Source organism: Parasteatoda tepidariorum, chromosome 7 (assembly GCF_043381705.1).
Source record: "Parasteatoda tepidariorum isolate YZ-2023 chromosome 7, CAS_Ptep_4.0, whole genome shotgun sequence".
Lineage (NCBI taxonomy): Eukaryota > Metazoa > Arthropoda > Arachnida > Araneae > Theridiidae > Parasteatoda > Parasteatoda tepidariorum.
The window spans coordinates 57,910,372-57,932,914 of NC_092210.1; the positions used below are offsets into that span (position 1 = coordinate 57,910,372).

At 29.8% G+C, this 22,543-nt stretch overlaps 1 protein-coding gene across 1 annotated transcript; it reads right to left on the reverse strand.

Annotated features, from left to right (window-relative positions):
- Window positions 1-482: 482 nt before the first annotated feature.
- Window positions 483-18,109, reverse strand: LOC107450643 (elongation factor Tu, mitochondrial). Its single transcript, XM_071183483.1, has 10 exons — window positions 17,958-18,109; window positions 16,688-16,737; window positions 16,112-16,286; window positions 12,875-13,041; window positions 11,958-12,062; window positions 8,625-8,786; window positions 8,410-8,542; window positions 6,735-6,839; window positions 5,574-5,729; window positions 483-899 (listed from the first exon to the last, which is right to left on the reverse strand). Exons 1-10 carry the CDS (start codon window positions 18,007-18,009, stop codon window positions 871-873), a joined length of 1,134 nt encoding a protein of 377 aa, XP_071039584.1. The 5' UTR covers window positions 18,010-18,109; the 3' UTR covers window positions 483-870.
- Window positions 18,110-22,543: the final 4,434 nt, after the last annotated feature.

The following is a 22,543-nucleotide window of genomic DNA, read 5'->3' on the forward strand; positions in this document are numbered from 1 at the left end:
CCACTGAGGATATTTCACGCCAGCACCGTATTTAGTGCTAGCCGAATGTGGAATTCGTAACAACCAGCCATCACTGGGATTCGAACTCTCTTCACCTCATTGGAAGGCGAACGCTTTATCCCCTGAGCCATCACTGCTCAAGCCCATATCATGAAACGATCCCCCCCCCAAAAAAAAGTTGCATGTTCCGAGGGGTCAGTAAGCAGGTGAATCTTAGTGAGGAAAAAAAACTCTCAGTGCTGATCTTGTCAAGCGCATGTGAAAATAAAGTAAGAGATAAGCATTGAAAGAGAAAGATCATTCTGTTCGAATTAATGGACTTAAATCTCCGTTGCGGTAACCTTGGCTATCAATATTTGATTGGTTCAATTGCAAATAAATTTTGCTTATGTAATTTACGAAACATTAAATGAAACAAAAACTTAAGGGATAAACTATAATAAAAAAGTCAAATTAAGTAAGGCACAAAAAATCAGAGTAAATACCTTAACATCACAACAGTTTATTCCTATCTCATAGCATTCTCTGCAAATAACAGCAAGAATGAAGAACAGATAATGAAGATAATGTACAACTATTAAAAATAATCAAATTCATGCACCAGCCAACTTCTTTAGTTCTGCATCAGCAGCAGCTTTCTTTTCTTTTTTTCTACCTTTCAATAGTTTTTCTCGTTCAAGTTCATTAAGATCAGGGTTGATTTTGGTAAAAACTCCAGTACCAAAGGTAGTCATACCATCTCTTAATGTAAATCGTTGGCCATGCTCCATAACCATTGGTTTGATAAACTTCATAGTGATTCTGGAAAACAACAAGATAATTTAAATTTAAAAAAAAGCAAGCTAAAAATTTTGTTGAAAAAAATTATAATTAACTTTGAAAAGCAAGGGTGAACAATTCTATTGGTTTTTCGTCTATCTTAAGTATCTTTAAGTTGAAAAATGCTAATTTTAGATATCACTTTTTTTTAAATCAGGAAATAGCATATGCAGGGGTGATTGTGGGCCCAATTCAAAAATCCTGAAAATGTCTTGAGTAAATCATTCAAAAAATTAATATCTTTATAAATTTAAATCAATGAAATTTTCAAAACATTATATTCTAAATGAATTATATGCAGCATAATTTAAATGAATAATTATGCGTAAGTTTACTGTTATCTCTAATCACATTTATTATTCTACCAGAAAAAATATTTACAAATGAAAGAGATGCCAAGTATAAATTCTAGCTCTAATATTTTTCAATAAAATATACAAGAGTTTCTATTTATAAATGTGAATGGTGATTTTTTGAAACTTCTGAACTTAGGATTTCCAGAAACTTTCGGATCGCGGTTAGCGAAAAACCCGGATTTCTTCCAAAGCACAATCACCTCTGCATATGTAAAATAGTAATAAAGATAAAAAGAAATAAATTCCCACTTTCTAAATTAAATTTATTTAGATGACACTTTTAAACTTAAAACAATAATCTATTGTTTTTAAAACAAGCTGAGTGATCAATTTGATAATTTTTTTAAGAAAATTACAAAAACTTTTTTTGAAAGTACAACTTTATCTGGTTTGTATCTTCAGTCAACAAATTCAATATCAGTATAACTTGACCAAACGACTTGCATTTGATTCATATAATTTTGAAATGTTCTACCACTGTAAAAGATAAAACTAGGTTTTCAGAATATCACAAGTTAGTCATCTTTTCTAAATCTGGTACAAAAAATATGGCGAAAAATGAAACAGTTGAAATATTACTTAAATTATGTTTTTTCAGCATGAATAAAATATTCTTAATATATATATATATATATATATACCCTCCAACTTATGAGGATTTTGAAAATAATTCTTTCTAGTGGTAGCGAACCAAAGTAGAAATTTTTAAAGCAAATGGATNTAAAATAGTTTCAGAATTACGCATGACTTTGTCGATGAAATGACAATGTCGACGAAATGACCCTGTCTATGAAATGACCCTGTCGACGTAATAACCTTGGCAAAGATATGACCCTGTCAATGAAATGACGCTGTCGACGGAATGACAATGTGGACGAAATGACCTTATCGACGAAATGACTCTGTCGAGGAAATGACCATGTGGACGAAATGACCTAGTCGATGAAATGGTGTGTCGATGAAATTGTCTGTCGATGAAGTGATTGTCGATGAAATGAACCAGACCCCTAATATTCTACACTTTACAATAATCATCCTGAAAATGTTGGTGAAAACCAGGGCTAAGGATAATAGAAGGGATTCTATTCTCTTTGAATTCTAATCTCTTTGAAGAGATTTAAGAAAGAAAATATTTATTTAAACTAAACATTTCTGGGAAATGAATTGTATTCAAAATTATTAATTTAGAAATTATTTATAAAGACAACACTTATTGAACAAAAAAAAAGCTTCAATTACGAAAAAATATTTTTTTAAACCAAAAACACAAATTGATCGACTAATAATTAATTATTATTGTCTTTTAATATTTTTCTTTTATTTCTATAGGTGCTGTTGAAAAAAACAACTCGTTAGTAGTGTTTTCTGCCGTCATCGCTTCTATTGGAGGAATTCTTTTTGGCTATGATATAGGCATGGATCATTTTGTTTCTATAGGATGCTTCAATGTAATTTGGCCGAAATCAACCTGTCCTCTAGTGAGGGGACACTAATCCATTCTGCACACATTTCAAAAGACTACCTCAAATATCCTGTAGTAGTACTTGTGTGCAAATAATATATATATATATATATATATACATACAGTGAACTCTCGCTACAACGATATCCAATACAACAATAACTCCCTTTATTACAATGATGTTCCGTGGTTCCGACGAACTCGCATATGAATTAATGTCAGGCTCCTCTCAATATTACGATATTCTCTGATACGATAAACCCCAGTAAAACTATTTTTTCCCCTAATTTCAACCTTATTTTTTCCATTTATTATTTGTTTTCAAATAATGTAAAAAAATCTTATTTTATCATCTTTTGTCATTTTTTCCATATTTTCTGACAAGAGAAGACTACTGTTGACCACCCCAAGAGCTTCCATTCTTAGAATTGCCTCCCTATCTCTTAAGACACAGATGTAACATTCCTATCTGATTTCATTTTCTTCATGTTAAACGCTGATCATGAGTCTCAAATAACCACAAGCATCACAATAAACACCTGAAAGAGAATTTTTTTCAGTAGAGAGTGGGGGAAGCACCATTCACATTAATTGGCCAACTTGCACATTTTCCATGGAAAAGTAATTCAAAAGGTTAATGCAAGGTAAGTAACATAAAAGAAAAAGGGGAATATCGTACTGCCTCTTTAATAAAAAAAATTTTTTTACATAAGAAATCTAAAAAAAAAAAGAAAAAAAAATATTCCAAAGATAAATGTAAAATAAAACATATTTTGAAGTTTTTTGCAAAAGAGATAACATAAGTCTTTTGTTACAGCAACATTTTACGTAAGGTTACACATTTTCATTTATTATATCCATTCAATAAAATAATTTCTTTATTTTGCCGATAGTTTTCGTTTGCAAAATTCTTCTCATTTAGCTACGAGATTTCCATAACTTAAATATTTTTTTTGTGGTTATTTATTTAACATTTTGAGTCTCAAATTTACTTCTCTTAGAGATTCTAGTAAGTTTTTCATCCTTAACTAATAACTTTCATCCTTAACATCCTCTTTATTTATATTCTGTTGTATGTACTTGGTACATTCTTGCTTTTTTTTTACCTACTCCATTGGTATTTTTTTTCTCCAAAGAATACATTACAGTTCGCATCCAGTCAATGTTTCTCTTTTCACTGCTTGTTTCCTAGTTTTTCACAGCTTTTTAGAGAAGAATGTCATAGAATCCTAGTTTAAGACTCAGTTTTTTCAAATTTCCAGTCAGAAAAAGGTGAAACTTTTCTTTACTTACATTTATCATTTGGAGTTCCCTAAGCCAATCACAGGCTTTATTTCATTATATTTCCAGCCAATTATTTTTTAACTGGACATCACTCCTCTTAAGGGTGTCTTCAGTTCTTTCTGATAGCAACTTTTTAAGTATGCACTACTTAACCTGATAATTGTGCTACTCGCCCTTAATATGTTTGAAAGTGTGCACCATCTCTTTTCTTTTTCGGACATGGGTGCTTCATCTGTACAGCACAATGCCTTGCAGCTTTGATTTATTTTAAAAGCTTTAACATTATAAGCCATTAAATAACTTAAAAATTTTAAATTTCTTAAAAAAAATTTCAATTTATTGAATTTGATACAAATCTACTTAAGCTTTTGAATTTATCAACACATTTATCTCAAACAATTTTTAAGAGGTAAAAATTTGAAAAATATAATTTTGACTACAGTTTTATGATTTAAATGATTATGCATTACCAGGAGTGATTGTGAGCCCAACTAAAAAAATCCTGAAAATTTCTCAAGTAAAATCATTAATGACGCATTTAAAAAAAATAATTGTCTTAAATCATTGATATTTTCACAATATGAAATTCTAAATAAATTATATGCAGCGCAATTTAAATTAATAATTTAGTACAAATTTATTTTTATCTCTCATCACATTTATTATTCTAGCAGAAAAAATATTTACAAATGAAAGAGATGCCAAGTATAAATTCTAGTTACAATATTTTTAATAAAATATAAAAGAATTTTTATACATAAATGTGATCAATGATTTCTTGAATCTTCCGGACCTTGGATTTCCGGATCAAGGGGGAGCGAAAAATCCGGAATTTTTCCTCTGCATTGCTTAATAATGGTTCTTTTAAATCTTTGATTCAATTAAATGGACCCTTTTCATACCTAATCATAGTTGTCCAGACATCCCACATTGGACCAATGCCTTTATTTAAATCCATCCTATTCTGCTGTGTTCTATTTCTGACACTTGAGTGCTGTTTTCTTTCCTGGATAACAAGAAAGTCTGTATCCACTGAATCTATCCATTTTAAATAAGGTCTTTCATTTTTATAGTTTGTTAATGATTTAAAAATAGAATTTTTTTTTCTTCTTTAATGTGGAATCCATTCTAAATATATATACTACCCAGTTCAGTTAATTAATTTTTATGTCTTACAATATCTGGCTGTGCGCGGATTTTACAAAGCTCAAAGTTAATAAGTATAGCCCGGAGTCTCTATTCCACTAAAAATGGCCCCCTGAATGGTTTGCATATGGCATTTCAATACATTTTACTAGTTTTGAAAAATAAAATTTCTAGCAAAGGTTATATTGTTTGCTTATGGGAAATTTAAGCTTATATTTTACTATTCATATCATTTTTCTTCAGCTATCAACATGAATTTTTTTTATATATTGCACCCAACTCAAATAGACTTCCTGTATTTCCCAGGAAGAAAGTAGAACCCTTGAATGAACAAATGTAAATAGCTAGTTGATTTCAATAAAATAGTTATATGATTTAAATTTTATACAGAAATTCTTTTCAATATCTTAAAGAGTTGGCTACCTTTGAAAAAAAAAAAGATTAAGTTTAGGGAAAAAGAGTCTGAGGTAAAATGTCTAAGATTCATAAATCAAAAGATAATTCACTCACTTGAGCCTGACAGAAATCATGTTGCTTAGCAGTACCAGGTTGGCACAGCATCATTCCTCGTCGAACATCATCACGCTTCACACCTCTCACTAAGGCACCCAATTGATCACCAGCTTGAGCTTCTTCTAAAACTTGCTTAAACATTTCAATACCTATTTTGTCAAAATGTTTCAATGAAAAAACATTTCAAAAACAAATCTTTGAAATGAAGAAACAATATTCTTCAAATAATGCTATTGATAAAAGAAAGATTGTCAAGATTTGTATTTCACGTTAAGTTTTTTTAAAAATCAATAATACATAGGGTATTGGATTAATACAATCAATAAATTTCAGAAAACAATCATTAGGTCAATTGTAATTAAAAATACTTAATAACACTTAATATTCTTACATAACAAGGGTAAAAACTACTGTATTTTAATTTTGAGAAAAAGTAATTTTAAGCCCATACAGCCTTGAGAAATGCTTACTAGTAGCAACATCTAAATATTCCTTTTACAAAACATAAATAAAAAAATAATTCTGAATCTCAAAATATTCATCATGAGAAGTGGAGGTAAAAACTGCATTTTAACAAAATTTTTACACAATTTCATAACTTGTTTATGATTTTCAGAAAAAACTTAAATTTCTTTTTTATTTTTTTTATAAGGAATACTTAAAAAAAAATTGATTTTTAAGTAACAGGAAAAAAGTTTTATTTTCTTTAACAACAGATAAATTTTACTTTACATATAACAAAAGTTTTTGTTCTAGATTATGATGTCACAGAACACAGTCTGTTAATGACACTGTAACAGTAAATACAATAAAAATGATTGGCCAGTAATAGTGAGAGTTAGTGATCGAAGCGACAGTATAAATAAAATTAGTCTCCGTAAATTAAGTTGCAAATTTGAGAAATGCATTTTTATATTGATTTTGATGCAATTTAGTTATTTAAACAAAAGAGTCATTAAACTAAACCATTATAATTTTTTTCTAATTTTAAAATTTCTATTAATATTTCAGATTACTAAAAAGTCAAATATTTTTTATGTAATCAAAATTAGAATTCCTTTCTTTATAATTGAATGAAGAATTTTCATAAGTAAATGCTTCTGTAAATAGTTATTTTATGAATAGCGCTTAGTATAATGCAAAATTTTTCATACCTGTTATAGTTGCATCAAACTGTTTCTTATATCCAATTATTTCACTCTTCATTCCTTTTTTGATTGTGCCCCGTTCAAGACGCCCAGTGACGACTGTTCCACGCCCTTAAAAATATTTATTTCTTATGATTATTTAGTCCAAGAACATACATAAAAATAATCAACACTAGAATAAAAAGGCATTTATTTTCAACACATGTATCCTCAGTGCAAGAGGTTCACAAATAATAATTAAATGTCATANTATATATATGGCGTGGGAAATGCCAGAAAAGCTTACTTTTCTGAGCAAAATGACTCATTATATTATAATTAGATTTTCGAATGCATCCCCTAGAAAATTATCTAATTTTAAGTTACAGCCTATTACAGCCGCAACATTCATTTTATCAATATAATTGCAATTATGGAATAATTACAGAAGTAGACAGTCAACGGAGATGAAAAATTTTGTTTTAATTTTTAACATAACATTTAACAGGCAAATTGTTTTTTTCTAAGTGTTTCTTGATTTCAAAATAATCAATGCAGCCTCAGAAAATCAAAGCACGTTTTACCCTAAGGAACAAAAATATTTGAAACTAATGCAGCTCAGCCTAATTGAAACTGGAGTAATAAGATAAAACTATCTAAAGTAATATATATCTCTCAAGAAAACAGAAAGACAAAACATAATTTCAGTTTTGTTTCTCGACAGTTTTCAACATAATCACATCTTGAAAGCATTGCAGTTTTAGGAAATAGTTATGCATTAAAAAGAAAAACTGATCAATGTGTACAGTAGCAAAAGAATTAAAAGACAAAAATAGTAGGAAACATTATACAGGGGATAATCAATGTTCTTTTAATAATTAGTATCTTTTAAAAAAATAATAATTCAACAAAGAAAAATTTTCTGGATATTTTATTATCTAGAATCTAGGTTAGCAAGTTTCTGCCGAGATGGTTAAAACCACTGGTAGAAACCGGTTAAAACTGGCATGGCAGAAATTCAGAAAATGACATAAAAGTACTGAGATTGACATATAATGGATAATTCATAGAAAAAACAATTAAATGCTAAACAAAGTACAATTTATTTACAAAATTATCACCATTCAAGATCAAATATTACATTGTTTGCACTCTGCAGTAATCTATAACTAAAGGTAAGTTTTGATGTAGTTTTGAAGATAAACAATTTCTCAAATTGCTATGCACGAAGGAGAAATTTGAGAAGATTCTCCAAGTCCGGCAGAGTTTAATATAATAAACTAAAATCTAGTATTTATATTTATTATTACAATACTTTATTCGTTATTTTATGTAAATATTTGATATGCTGCACTCTTTATATTTAATATAAACAAAATAATATACATTTGCAAACAATGAATTAAAAAGTTTGTTACAGTTACATGGAGTTACATTTTTCAGTTTACTTAAACAAAATGTCATTAAGCAATTACCAGAACTAATATAGAAGTTTTTTTAGTTTCTGCCAGTTTTTACCGGTTATAACCAATTTCTGCCACTGGCATGGCAAAAACCAGTTTCTGCTGGCAAAAAGCCAACCCTGTCTAGAATAATTCTAGTCCTGATTAAAAAGGAGAACTGAACTCAGAAGTAGTTATAATTTCAATCTTACAAAAAAAAAAAAAGTTTAAAATGCACAATATAATATTTTTCTTATTACCTGGAATTGTATGAACATGTTCAATTGGTAGCAGAAAAGGTTTGTCAAGATCTCGAACTGGATTAGGGATATATTCATCAATAGTCCCAAGAAGCTTCATAATTGCATCAGCTCCTTTTTCTGGGTTTTTCCCCTAATATTTAATAATATCAATAACTGGAAGTAAATGGGCTAAAAATTATAATCAAACAAATGAAAAATAACAGCTAACTCACTTCTAAAGCATTTAGAGCAGATCCATGAATAAAAGGAATATCATCCCCTTTATAGCCAATTTCAGACATTAGTTCTCTTAACTCCATTTCCACCAACTCTATCATTTCTTGGTCAGCACTGTCTACTTTATTTATAAAAACAACAATGTGTTCAATACCAATCTGAATAATAAAGAAAAGAAAATTAGTACAAAAACTACGAATAACTATTTTTAGGAGAATAATAAATAGATATACACAATTATTACAGGATAAATATTAAATAGAGTGAGATATTTGGTGCCTATTAATGCAGTTAGATACAGACAAAAAGGATTAATTAGACTTCCTTTTCCCTTGTAATGGCGTACTTCACATCCTTTGATGAATACATAATATTTTAATGGTCAAAACAGTGTTTACGTATTACATTTAGCATTATGCAAACCATTTTAATTTATTTTAGAAAGTGAATAAAACTACAATGTAATTTTTATGAAAGTTAGCATAAACAACAAAATTTTGTAACATTCTGTAGATTGACAACATTAAAATACACCAATCAATTAACATTATTAGCCAAATTGCATTCTATTTACATTTTTGCTTGATGATTATTTTTGTAGCAATCTCACAGAGTCATCAACTGCAACATAAGAGTTTTCAATATTTAATAATTTGCAATTCTTTAATTTTCCAATTAAACTAACAGAAGCTTATTTTCATATAATTAATATACTTTAAAATGCATATGAAAAGTTGATGAAAAATATGCATAAATTTCAGACCATTGAGAGCAAAAATCTTGATTTTTAATATCTCATTTATTAAAAAAAATAACATGCTTTAATAATAATAAAAATACATCGTAATCAAGCTGAATAAAAAAATAATAATGGTAAAGGGTGAAAAAACTAAAGTAGCTCAGAAAAATCATTAAAGATAAATAAAAATTTTTTAATTGTAAAGTGAAAATAAAACAGAAGATAAATGTAATCTTACTTAAGTACCTTTTCTTATTATTTAAGACTAAACTTTTTGAAGTTATATATTAGTGTATTAACTGGAAAAAATTATGCCCCCCCCCCCAAAAAAAAAGAAAAACTAAAAACAAGTTTTTTTATTTTTAAGAAAAAAATAAGGAAACAAGTTAGGCAGTGAAAGAAAACAAATGTCAATAAAAACAAAGGTACCTATTTCAGAATTGCAGCTTCTAGAAAAATAATATAGTGGAAGACAAAAAAAAGAGAGAGAGAGAGAGTGAGACAGAGAATAATTTTTTTATTTTAAATTATGCTTTTACTTATTTAACAATGAAAATCTTAGTTTTCTATATTAACGTATTTACAGGAATAATTCAAGGCAATAAAAGCGCAGACAAAAACTTTTTTTTTTAGAATCTTCACATTTATAAAAATATTAAAGATGCAGAGAATTATAAATATAACAGAACCATAAGATATAATAAAATAAAAGACTGACAAATCAGCTATAAAAAAATAAAAGAAATTGTAACATTAAAGAGAAACTAAAAAAAATAAATAATAATAATTCAAAAAAACAAAATTTGAAGGTAAAAAATTTCATTTTATCATATTGTATTTTCAAGAGAATAATGTAATACGAAAAGTAATTACAAGTAAAATTATAGGCAAAATAAATGAAACAAAGAAGATTTACTTGAAAAAAAAAAGTTTTATAATATAATTTTTATTAATATTACGTAGCTCAACATATGGCATTTTTTAACCCACTGGGTACTCTTGGGTGTCTTTAGGTACCTCTAAAAAACTGACAGCAATTTTTTACTTTTTGGTCCTACTAAAAACAATACTAAAAGTAAATTTAATATTACAATGTAGCAGACACAATACTAAGAGATTTCTTCTTCTAGCAAGGTGAGAAAAACTAAAATCAGAAAAAATGAGTAAATATGGCATTCCATGTCTTTCCCTTGGTTTTATATAAAGTTAGTTTCAGGTAATTTACAGAGAAAATGTTGTAATTATCGATTGCTCAGTAATTTATCATTAAACTTAACTGAATGACAGATGAACCATTAATCTCCAGAATTATATAACTTAGTAATAGTAATTAATGTAGATTTCAATGGAAAAGGAACTGGAAATAAATGTGTTAGACTTAACTTCTAGAATCTCACCCACTCATAACAAAATGGTCCGTCTTAATTTAACTTATATACAACAAAAGAGAACATAAAAAAAGCACTGGCTGCTAGTTCATATTTATATAAAGGAATTTATCGCCTTAACACGATGACTGCTGTGCCACCCATATTCGGGTGACGCTTATTTGACTACTTGCAAAAAGTTATTTGTATGCATTAGAAAAGATATTTTACAGTAAGTAACAAAACTATTGAATTGTTATAAAAGCAATACAAAAAGGATTTATTAAGAAAATGATCGCGAGCCTCGTAAAAGCTATCTTGTTCACTTCTATTTGACTCACTAAGAAATAAGTTTTCCATTTTTCTTTTCAAAATTGAAACAAATTAGGGAAAAGATTTTAAGTTATACTTCACTTTACTCGACAGATTTAAACTGATCATGTAAAGTGACGAGATCAGAAAGCGATGCGAAGCAACTGACATGATACAATAGAAACAAATCGAGCCAGATATTAGTCTTGTGACCATCAGAGACTCTCATTATCAAAATATAAGGAGTACAGCGGCATTTCTGGCCTAAAGGAGATTTCATTGTAAATGTATGCATCAGTCATTGTGTTAAAAGATGTTTAATAAAGTTATGTCAAAGATTTTAAAAAGGAATGTTCTTGATAATATAAAAAATTTGGAATTCAGAGATACCGTGTGAGAGGTTTCATACTTAAAGAAAAAAGTCCATGATAATAATAAAAGTATAAAACTTAAGAATTTCTATGATATAAAAATTTCATAGAATGGAAAAGAGCAATATATATGTACAAAAACTAACTCTGAATTTGTAATAATTTCTAGTAGCTAAATTGATATAAAAAATTTAAGTAACCTGTAATCAGTGCAGCAATAGCAATTGAGAGATATTCCATCATTCTTTTCCCAATACTATAATAACTTCACAATAACAATGTATCTATTATTTAAATCAGTTTTTGATTGTTTAAAATCTTAGAATGAAACTAATAGAATTTATTAAATTTATAATTCCGAGCTTGAATTTGTTACTTTTCTTAAAGTACATATAGTACTCAGAAATTGCTGCCTCGGTCACGTACAATTTTATTCAATTAATATGACACATTTGACCCATGACACTAATTTTCATGAACTAATAAAAACATAAAAATGTATATTAATAAACTCAATAAATAGAATGACTAATTAATTACCTGCTTGGCTAAGACCAAATGCTCTCTAGTTTGAGGCATAGCTCCATCAGTTGCAGCAACTACTAGGACTGCACCATCCATTTGTGAAGTGCCAGTTATCATATTCTTTGAAAAAAATATAGAATAAAATATTATAAAAACATTTTTAAACCTCAATATACTACAAATTAAAAACAAAAACTTTCTTTATCACTTATGCATCACAGTTGGTATATTAAAATTTTTTATTCACTTAGAAACTCACAGTATAAGGTTAATTGTATCAATTGTTCGAAATTTTAATATTTTTGTAAGAGTACGCTTGTTTATTATCAAATCCAAGTAACTGTTCATTTCATTATGATTGACATGTTAACAAAATTTTCTTACAAATAAAATCATAATATTTACATATTTTATAAGCTAAATGATCATTTTTTTCTTTAAACAATGTCTTGAAAAGAAGAAAAGAGATGAATGGTAGACAACCATGCAGTTGATGGGTGGAGCAAACAGACCCTCTTAGTTTTATTAATTAGTAAAATGTTCCAAACAATTTCAGCAATTTGTTCGGTAAAAATTATGAAGTTTACAATTTTTACATAATATTGCATCTTTAAATCAAATATGCATAACATATAATTCCTATTATAAATAATCAATAAATGACAAACTAAAAACAATTATGAACATAATGAAAATATTTTTATAATTACTCAGACTATAAATGAGCTGTTTTATTATATAGCATTGACATGATATTCAACAAACTATACACAGATTAAAAACTGTTCAATAAATAACAAATAAAAATTCTTAAAATTTTTCAAGCAGTTACACATAAAACAGCAAAAACGATAAAAAAGAAGTTGTTAGAAGAAAATTTAATAGTGAATATTTAAAATTAAAAAAAAAGAAAAAAAATTAATTTATTTTACCTTGATATAATCTGCATGCCCTGGACAATCTGTATGTCCATAGTGCCTCTTTTCAGTGGTGTATTCAATATGAGCAACATTAATTGTTATACCACGAGCACGTTCCTCTGGAGCATTATCAATATCTTCATATTTCTTAAGTTTCGCCATCTTCTTATCAGCAAGTACTAAGAAAAGACATACAAAGTAAATAAAGTAAGAAAAAAAAAGTTTTAGTAAGACAATTTTAAACCATAAGATCAATAATTTCTGATAAAATTTTTAATGTTTCATCTTAATTATTGTTAACACCTCCTAACTTATCCACCATTAATGAAGTATATAGTATTTTACTAGGAGACATAAAAATCTCCTGTATTTTAGTCAAACATTTCTTTGCCAACAGAGGTTATTTCAGTTTCTTTAAATAAAAGGTCCTGCATTGTGAAATCATGAAAAATCTACAATTTTTGTGAATCTACAATTAATGTTGAATGTATGATTCTTTCTACCAAGGCCTTTTCGTTAATAGGGGAAAATAAGGTCAAGTTTTTGTGGAAAAAAAAACAAGTTTTTAAAGGAATTTTAATTTCAAAACTTTGAATTAAACACACAAGCAATGTTCTTCAAGGAAAGTTGTTGTAAAAGTCCGTTTAACTGTGATCTATTTTTTTAAAGAGTTCATTTAAAAGAATTTTGTGAAGGATCCATTTTAACGATAATTTCTTCTTTCCCTCTTATGAAAAAAACCATTTTTATTAAACAACCTTAGATAAAATAGGTATTAATATTTTTTATTTTTCTTAAAAAAAAAAAGAAATTTAAAAAAAATAATGTGTGTGTCCCTCTAAATGGGATATTTACGACTATATGTTGGGCAAAAAAACTAAAAAATTTGCTTAATGTTTGTCGCTTCCAAGCTCTAGATCAGGATTTACATTTATCTTTAAGATAATCTTAATTACAATTAAAGATATTGAGCACAAAGTAATAAAATTTAATTTATTATTATTCTTTCTGAAAAAACAAATTCATTTGTAATACTAAGTTGCAAGCAATTTAAATAATCTTTAGAAATATTCTCTTGAGAAGAAAATTGAGTTTCATTTATTCACGCAAAGTTTAAAAATATTTCTAAACATGTATCTCTGTGAAAAAGATTATATATTTCAGTTGTTAGATAAGAATAAATTGTGTAAATTAGGAAATTAACTTATTTTCTCGCAAAAAGCTATTGCTGCATTCAAAGTCATTTATCGCAATACAATGGATCAAAGTTTGTTTTTTTTTAGGACGGATTCTTCAAATTTAATTTACCTATAAATTTAAAGAAGTGCACTTAATGATAGATTTAATTATTTTAAGTTGCAAAAGATGTCAGCAAAGTTGGTAAGCTTTTTAAGCCAAAGCATATTGATTACACAAGAGTATACAGAGTTCTCTCTAAGAATAAAAAAGGACAGGATGCTTCCTCACAGAAAAGACCACTTTGAGTTTCAAAGAGCACTCTCTTACCACTGTTAAAAGTTATCAAAGTGAAATATTATGTAATAACTGAATTTGACCCTCAATTTTTAAATAACTCTCTTTTACTATTTTATATGCACATTTCACAAAATAAATAGAAAGATTTGAAGTTTTTGAAAAATAATTAAAGGCAAGCTAAAAGATAATCTCTGTACATAAATTTTCTTCAAAAAAATAAATAAATAAATTATTAGTTGAGAAACAACTTGAAAGCTTTATTTTACATATCATGAGAATTCTAACTATATATATATATAACTAGACAAAATAAGAAAAATCTTACTATAATAAAAGAATGAAATTAAAGTTAAATAATTAGAAAAACTAAATAAATGGGAAGTGGACTTTTCATTAAAACAGGTGGTTAAGAAAATCTTTTCCTGAAAAAAAAAATCCTGAGTTCTAAGGGATAGCGGCATATCTTTTATAGAAAGGGAAAGAAGGAGCATTTATAGGGTTTAAAGTGAACCATCAATTGCACTGTGTTACATGCGGAGTTAAGTGCAAAATATGTGACTTAACTGAGTTTGAAAGCAGAATGATTGCAGGCGCTCGAAGCGTCAGAACCAGTATTAGAAAAAAGGCAGCTCTTCTGAAGTATTTGAGAGCAGCAGTTATTAATGCGTACAGAGAGTGGATTACAAAGCATAAAATCAGGTCTTAACGTCAGGCTTGTGGTCGTTACAGGTTACTGAATGCTCGAGCTGAAAGGAGACTTGCCAGAGTTGTCCAGTCTAATAGAAGAGCAACAGTATGTCAAATAGGAATCTTAATGAAGGTGCAACTGCAAAAGTCTCTGAACGAGCTGTGAGCCACACATTACACCATATAGGTAATAGGAGCCAACGACTGTTAGCCTTGAACAAGAGCAGAAGTCTCCAGTTTGCAAAGGAGCATAAGGATAGGACATTAGATGACTGGAAAAAGGTATTGTGGTCTGATGAATCAAAATTTCAATTACACCATACAGATGTTATGTTAATAGTGTACCCTGCTGGGGATGGATACTTTCAGCAAGACAATGCTCCTTGTCATACAGCTCATATTGTCGTCAGATAGATTGAAGAACATGACGGCGACTTAACCTTGCTTTGTTTGCCTGCACAATCACCAGATTTCAATCCAATTGAAAATTTGTAGTAAGATTGAATGGGGCATCAGACAGCTTGATCTAGTGCCATTCAATCTAAAACTAAAAAGCACGATTCATTAATTATGGGGTCAAATTCTTCCTACCACCATCTCATAGAATCTATGCCAAGAAGAATTCAAGCAGTATTGCGGGTAACGATGGTTCAACAGTATATTGATGGTGCGGTTAGTGTATGTGTATAAATATTTGTGTGCGTAAATATATAGACATATTTTACAAATAATTTGCTAAAAATGTATTTCCAAATAGCATTGAAATGTTTCACAGGATGATTATGTTGTACTACCAGTCATTCAAGAAGTAACTCTTCAATTAAATAAATATATATATTCAATTAAATAAATATATATAAAGTCAGACTATACGTCCATAATATCTAAAGAGAGAGAAAAAAAGCTATTTAAAAGAGCTGCAAAAGCAGTTCTAGGGTCACCAGAAAGTGCCTAGACTCATTTGAAAAAAAAAAAAATTCATAACTTCAAGATCAAAATTGGGATTAAGAAAATTAGTAAGTCTGAGGGACATCATTCAAGAGATAAAAATTTATCGAACATAAATATCGAAAAGCGTTAAGTCACCTTTTGTAATTGCTGCTGTAAGTGTAGTTTTGCCATGATCAACGTGACCAATTGTTCCAATATTACAATGAGGCTTATCCCGTTGAAAAACTTTCTTTGCACCAGGAACAGTTGCGGTAGCAAGATATCTTTTAATAGATATATTCAAAAGGTTTGATGCAGCAACACTTGGAAGCTAGAAGTAAAATTGATCTCTTACAAATTTGATTAGATAATGAGTAATCAAATCAAATATAAAATAAACAATCCCTTGAAAATATTTGAAAAACATGAAGGTTGTAATAAAAGTTACTATGTTTGTAGCGCTCAAAAATAGATTACCTGGATAATTTTAGGTATGCTTTTCACTAAAAATCAACTACATTTAAGAATTCCTGCAAATGTATCTCATAAATTTTAAATTGGATAATTTATTAAGAAAATTATAGTGAAATAAAAGCTAAAAAAGATTACTAAATCACAATTTGAAACATACAATTTTATAAGACAAATAAAAGTAGGATTAAATTTTGAATTAAAGTATTGAACAAATTAGTATATAAAATGAAAATTAAGAAACAGTGAACAGCAACTTACATAAAATGATCCTTTGGATGATGATCCAAGCAAAACATATTGATTCAAACCTGAAAATTAACAAAACAAAAATTGAATTAAATCAATCAGAAAGGAATAATTTTCTTTAACAAGAAAAAATACCTATTCAATATATTATAGATTTAATGCACTTTTTACAGGTTATGCAAAATTGTTAAGAGCCCCAATTATAAAAAAAGTTATGTTTATATAACAAAGAGAAACAAAACTTATTCCATTTAATCTGACTACCTCTTATATTTTCAGGGGTTTGTCTAGTTTTTTCTGAGAGGTACCTATTTTATGAAGATTTCGACATAATTTGTGAAAATTAAAAATTATATTAAAAAATCAACACAAAAATATGGTAAACATATGGATTTATCAATTCTTACAGGATACAAAAATAAAATTTTAAGATAAAGTATTTTGTGAAACTACCGTTTTTCCTAAAGTTGAATTTGTGAAGGTAACATAGTAAATTTGGCCTGGACAGACCCCTGATTTTGTACATTGGTTAAATAAATATATAAAAAAAACTGCAACAATATTTCTAAGGAATCTTCCATTTAAAGGTTCTAGCATATGACATAAGTCTTGAAAGTAATCAGATTGTAAAAGCAAGGAATGCCTATTTTTTAAAAATTTTCTCAACTTGCAAAAGCTTTGCTGTATTTAAGGAAATGGAGAAAAAAACTGACAATTTTTTGGAGTTAAGATACATGTGCATTGGAACTATGAAACTGAGTGAAATATTTGGCAATGATGATTAATAATAATGAATAAAAAAATTTATTAATTTCTTTTAGGGCTAAGGTGGCATTAGTAGGATATTTGAATTTTCTTATTAAATACTCAGTCAAAAGATTATCCATTGAAAATTTCAGATTTACTCAGTCAAAAGATTATCCATTGAAAATTTCAGATTTAACTCCATCCAATTTATTGAAATAAATTAGTTTATACAGGTAAAAAAGTTAGAGAATTTTTTATTTCTTTATATAACCATTTAATAAGTGAGCGGTGCCGGCTGCATGGTCTAGGCAAGGCCAGGGAATTTAAAAAGTATTAGATTAAAATACATTTTGCTTCGTAATTTAAACTATTTTTTCTCTTTATGAATTAAATAATGACCAAAATATTATTTTATAATGATAAATGACCTTCTATATGTAAGGAACAACAGAAGTAAGATATACCCGGTCATTTAGAAATATTAACAAATGAAATTAAATTTCACTATAATCACATTAATAAGCTTCTAACTTACTAGAGCTACCTAGAATTTTTCGAATGGTTAATAAATTGCTAAAGGATAGCATTTTATTTGTGTAAATTATTATGCAATATTAAGATCAGTTGTGTTCATTTGTAAATAAGCCAATACAGTTAAAATTAAGATTTCTAACTGCAGCTGGAAACTAGAATGACATACAGATGGCGCTGCGGAAGAATCACAAATTCTTTTAAAAGGGTCATTCTCACTGCACGCAAAAATGTGCAGATGATAGCTCGTTCGGGACGTTACAGAGTAAAGATTTGTAATATTCAAGCTCTGTGCTACTATGTCGTCACAACGTTTTGAACGTGGCGGAAAGACAATGTCAATCCCATCTAGAAGGACACGCAAGTTACCGATCCTCTATCCCGACATGGAAAAATACAAAATAACTCTTGGCGGCATTTGTGAAAATAAAACACGGATTTTAATTTGAACCGGTAGAGAAAGAGGATTGTACCGACTTTTTGACTTCATTCCACCTGAGGGAGCTATAAGACCCAAGCAATCGATTGACCATATTCTGGAATCAACAAAGTTTGAAACTCCGATTACCTTGGAAAACGGAAAATACATCTACTTGGAAGTAGCTGAGTCTCCTGAGTTACAGACATCCATCGACAAATAGAATGAACCATCGATCTAACTTAAAGAACAAGTCACGAAGGTATCCATATCACATTCCCCCTATTTCTTCCAAGCCGGAAAAAGGAAAGTAACAAAATATCAAGAAGGCTAGTAATCCACTCAATCATTCAACTCCTGTCCTGTTCGAGCCAACTACCAATTTCGAGAGTGTCGCGGAGAAGCACCTGGCAGATGCATCGAATGAGAACTCTGACGAGAAAACCACCGATGTTGATACTTCAACTACTGAGTTAACTCCTAAAACATTCAAGGTTTTACGCAGAGGAATTTAAGCCGATACCGAAGCTGAGGAAGTTTGTGATCATCATCTGCGAATCGACATCTTGTCCATTAAGATAGTTCAATTTATGAAACGAGAGGGTGGGCTTTAAAAGCCCCTCCCTCTTTTTCTTGTTATTCTTCCCGACATGGAGGACAACAGAGAGATCTACCGGACGACCGATCTCAAAGACCGCAAGATAGGAGTCGAGCGGTTTCGTGAAGGAAAATATCAGGTACCGTGTTATCACTGCCTAGGCTTCTGTCATAAGCAGCGAGATAGTAATTATTCACTGAGATGTGTGAAGTATGACAGCGGCTATTTCTGCTATGCCTGCATCAAGCCTCGGGACTCACCCCAGGTGTTGTAACAGTGATCAAGACCACACAGTCAGCATCTCGGACTATGTTTGTCCCAAGAGAAATCACCACAACCAAGCCAAACAAATCACTCTAGCTGAAAAAATTGGGCCCTCATTAAAGAACTAATGAGCCTCTTAATGATCAACGAAACGAAATCGATATTTCGAGATCTTCTGTCTAAGGCTTAACCTATCACCCCCTTTTGCCTAGCCAGACTATCACTTGCTGTTGAATCACCCTTAAACATTCGCCAAAAACACCAGTTACACCAGTGCCTCTGGTTACGGCACCAGTCGTACCTTTATTCAAACTGGTATTACCAAATGTGCACAATGTGCACCAAGCATCTAGACGATTTGATGAGTTCGTGTGACGTCATTATTTTTATTTGTTTACTTGCTGCAATTTACTTCTGTCAAGATCGTCGGCATTCATCAGTATTTTTGAATAGATTTTATTATAAATTTAAAATAATTTTTTTTACCTAATAAGCTTTCTTGTAAAGAAAGCTTATTAGGTAATTTCCAACACCCCTAGCTTTCCCTAGAATAAGCTTTCTTGTAAAGAAAGCTTATTCTTATAGCTTATGAAGCTTATTAAAAGACTAAGCTTTCTTTCATTCTTCAATAAGCTTTCTGTATTAAATATAAATTTAATAATTAATATGTCCCGCAGTGGACTGATCGTTAAGAAATGGTTCCCAGCAGATCACCGAAGTCAAGCATCACTGGTTGCGGTTTGTGTGCGGATGGGTGACCACTTGGATTAGTCTGCGTAGGGACAGAGGGTGCGCGGTATTGGTCCTCTATAGACTGTTCTACCGTAATGTGCTCGACTTCACGTGCAGGTCGTCGGGCTACCGTAGCGGGATTGCTATCCCCTCTGCAGAGGATCAAAATCGTTATGGCATATCTTCGGATCATCCTCAGGGATGTTTCCCAGACCGTCGCCAATAGCCCATTGTTCAGCTATAGTGTGACGTAAATGAACTACAACTACAACAACTAATAACTAATATAGATATTTATTGCGTAGATGATTGTGCTCTCATGTTAACCCTGTATATTGTAATTGATATCATAAATAAACATTAATATTTTAATTCTGATATTAGTTAAAGTTTGTGTTTGTTTTCAAAACTATGATTTCATCTGAGTTTTGACACTTGTGATATTTAACTTTACTTGATAGGTTCTCATTGAAAGAATTTAGGCTAGTGATTTAATTCAATAAACATATAGTTTTTTCACGAACAATTTTGATATTTCAAAAATTCTGACAAAATATTATTCTCAGATTTGTGATAGAGGTTTTAGTATGATAGAATTTCAGCATTAGTGAATTCAACATGAGTATTCTAGCAAAAACTCATGTTTATATATTTTTTTTTCCTGCGAAATTTCGCTTACACAATTTCGTTCAATGTATATTATTTTAAAAATCTGCAAAGCTAATTAAAATTTGATTGTTAAATTTTTTCTCTTTTGTGTTTTAAATATGTTTCTTATATTCTTTCTACATTTCATAACTGGCTTGGAACGATGAATATTGTCTTAGCATAATAACAAATGATACTGTTAGTTGAAATTATGTTAGGTTTAATATAAATTCAGATTTCAAATATAAATCCTACTGAGCATGGACCTGTGTTGTTAAGTCTAGGCTGTCAATGTCTGGAGTTTAAGTTGATATTTGAGAATTTCTTTTTTATATTAAATCATTTCTAACAACCACAACATAGCAATGATGGTATGGAGATCTGTCCTGATCTGCGGCTCCTTCAGCACTCATGCAAATCAATGTCTTAAATTTATAATGGTTGATACTCTATAAAACTTTAGTTTGAGTGAAATGATTTTTAACAAAACCCGATGGCGAAGACCGGTTATTGGTCCGCGTTATTCAAAATGGATTCAATTATTTTCGTTTGCGAATGATAAGCAGAGTGGTCAAAAATATTTACCTTCAAAAAACTCATCAATCAGATTCTCGTTCGTATGTGATTTTCACACCATGTAAAAAATCGTATCCAGTGTGAATTGTTCTTCGCGATCAGTTCATTGCGGGACTGCTTATTATAGTATGACTAAACGTAACTTAAAACCAAATATAAAAGCATAAAATTACTAATATTTCACGCATTGCCTAGGTCTGTTATAGAATGGCTAAGGAAAAACCTAAAAGCAGTCGAAGCGATAATTAGGAATTTTATAGAATGTAGGACAGCCATTGATAAAAAGTAAAATTATATTGTGAGACTAGCATGAAACAACCATATTATCAATTTATTTAAAAAATGAATAAATAAATAAAATTGTAGAAGTTTAAAACGTGAACTACTACGTTTTAATTCGAAATACGGGTGACGTTAATGGCTAAAAACAAAACTAAGACAACCGGACTAAAACAGTTCTATTTTTGGGTCTAAGACAAAAGTACACGCTATCTTATATTGTTGTTGCAATTTTTTGTTCGCAATATGACCTGTGCTATTTATCATAAGATTCTTAAATCTATTTAACATTAGCTAAAGATAGTAAAAAGGGAGATAACACTAAAAACATAGCAACTCTAAAATATTTATAACGAAAAACTATATTCCTTAAATTGATTTAAAGCTTACACGACCTTTTCGAATTTTTAAAATTCAGAAAAATCTTATGAGTGATTAAAACAACGTGCAAATTTAATCAATAAAAAAACTCCCTTGAATATCAAGCCTGTTCATTCATCGCGTAATTTTTTTTAAATGGCGGACACTTGGGGTTTGTCCCATTGGCCACAGAAATGCCAGAACTGCTACTCTCTTCTCGTTGGCCAGTGGGCACCTGCGGCGAAGCTACGGCGGTGGAGCAGCGTTGCCCACGGCACACAACCACAAACCCGTTTATAGGGCGGGTCACATTCATACACATTCACATAAAGAGGAAAGGACATAGAACGCAGAGCGAGAAAGAAACATCCATGCCCTGAACAGGATTCGAACCCGCTGCCGCAGTCAGACACGCTAACCACTCGGCCACCTGGTCGGCATCTCGTAAAAGTAGGCTGAGGAATACAAATGAAATTTTTAATGTTCTATTCCGATTTTAGAATCTAGTAGGCGGAGTAACAAGCAACATGCATCAATCTTTTGTAGGAATCAGTGAAAAACAATTATCCTTAGTAACGTTTGTATTACACCTTTGTATTAGGCTTAAGTTTTATATTTGAATACGATGTTTCAAAAACATGATCTCAATGAATTGATAACTTGAAGGGTATCCGTTTTCAGCGGAATTAATCACAGACCCTAAATAGCGTCCTGA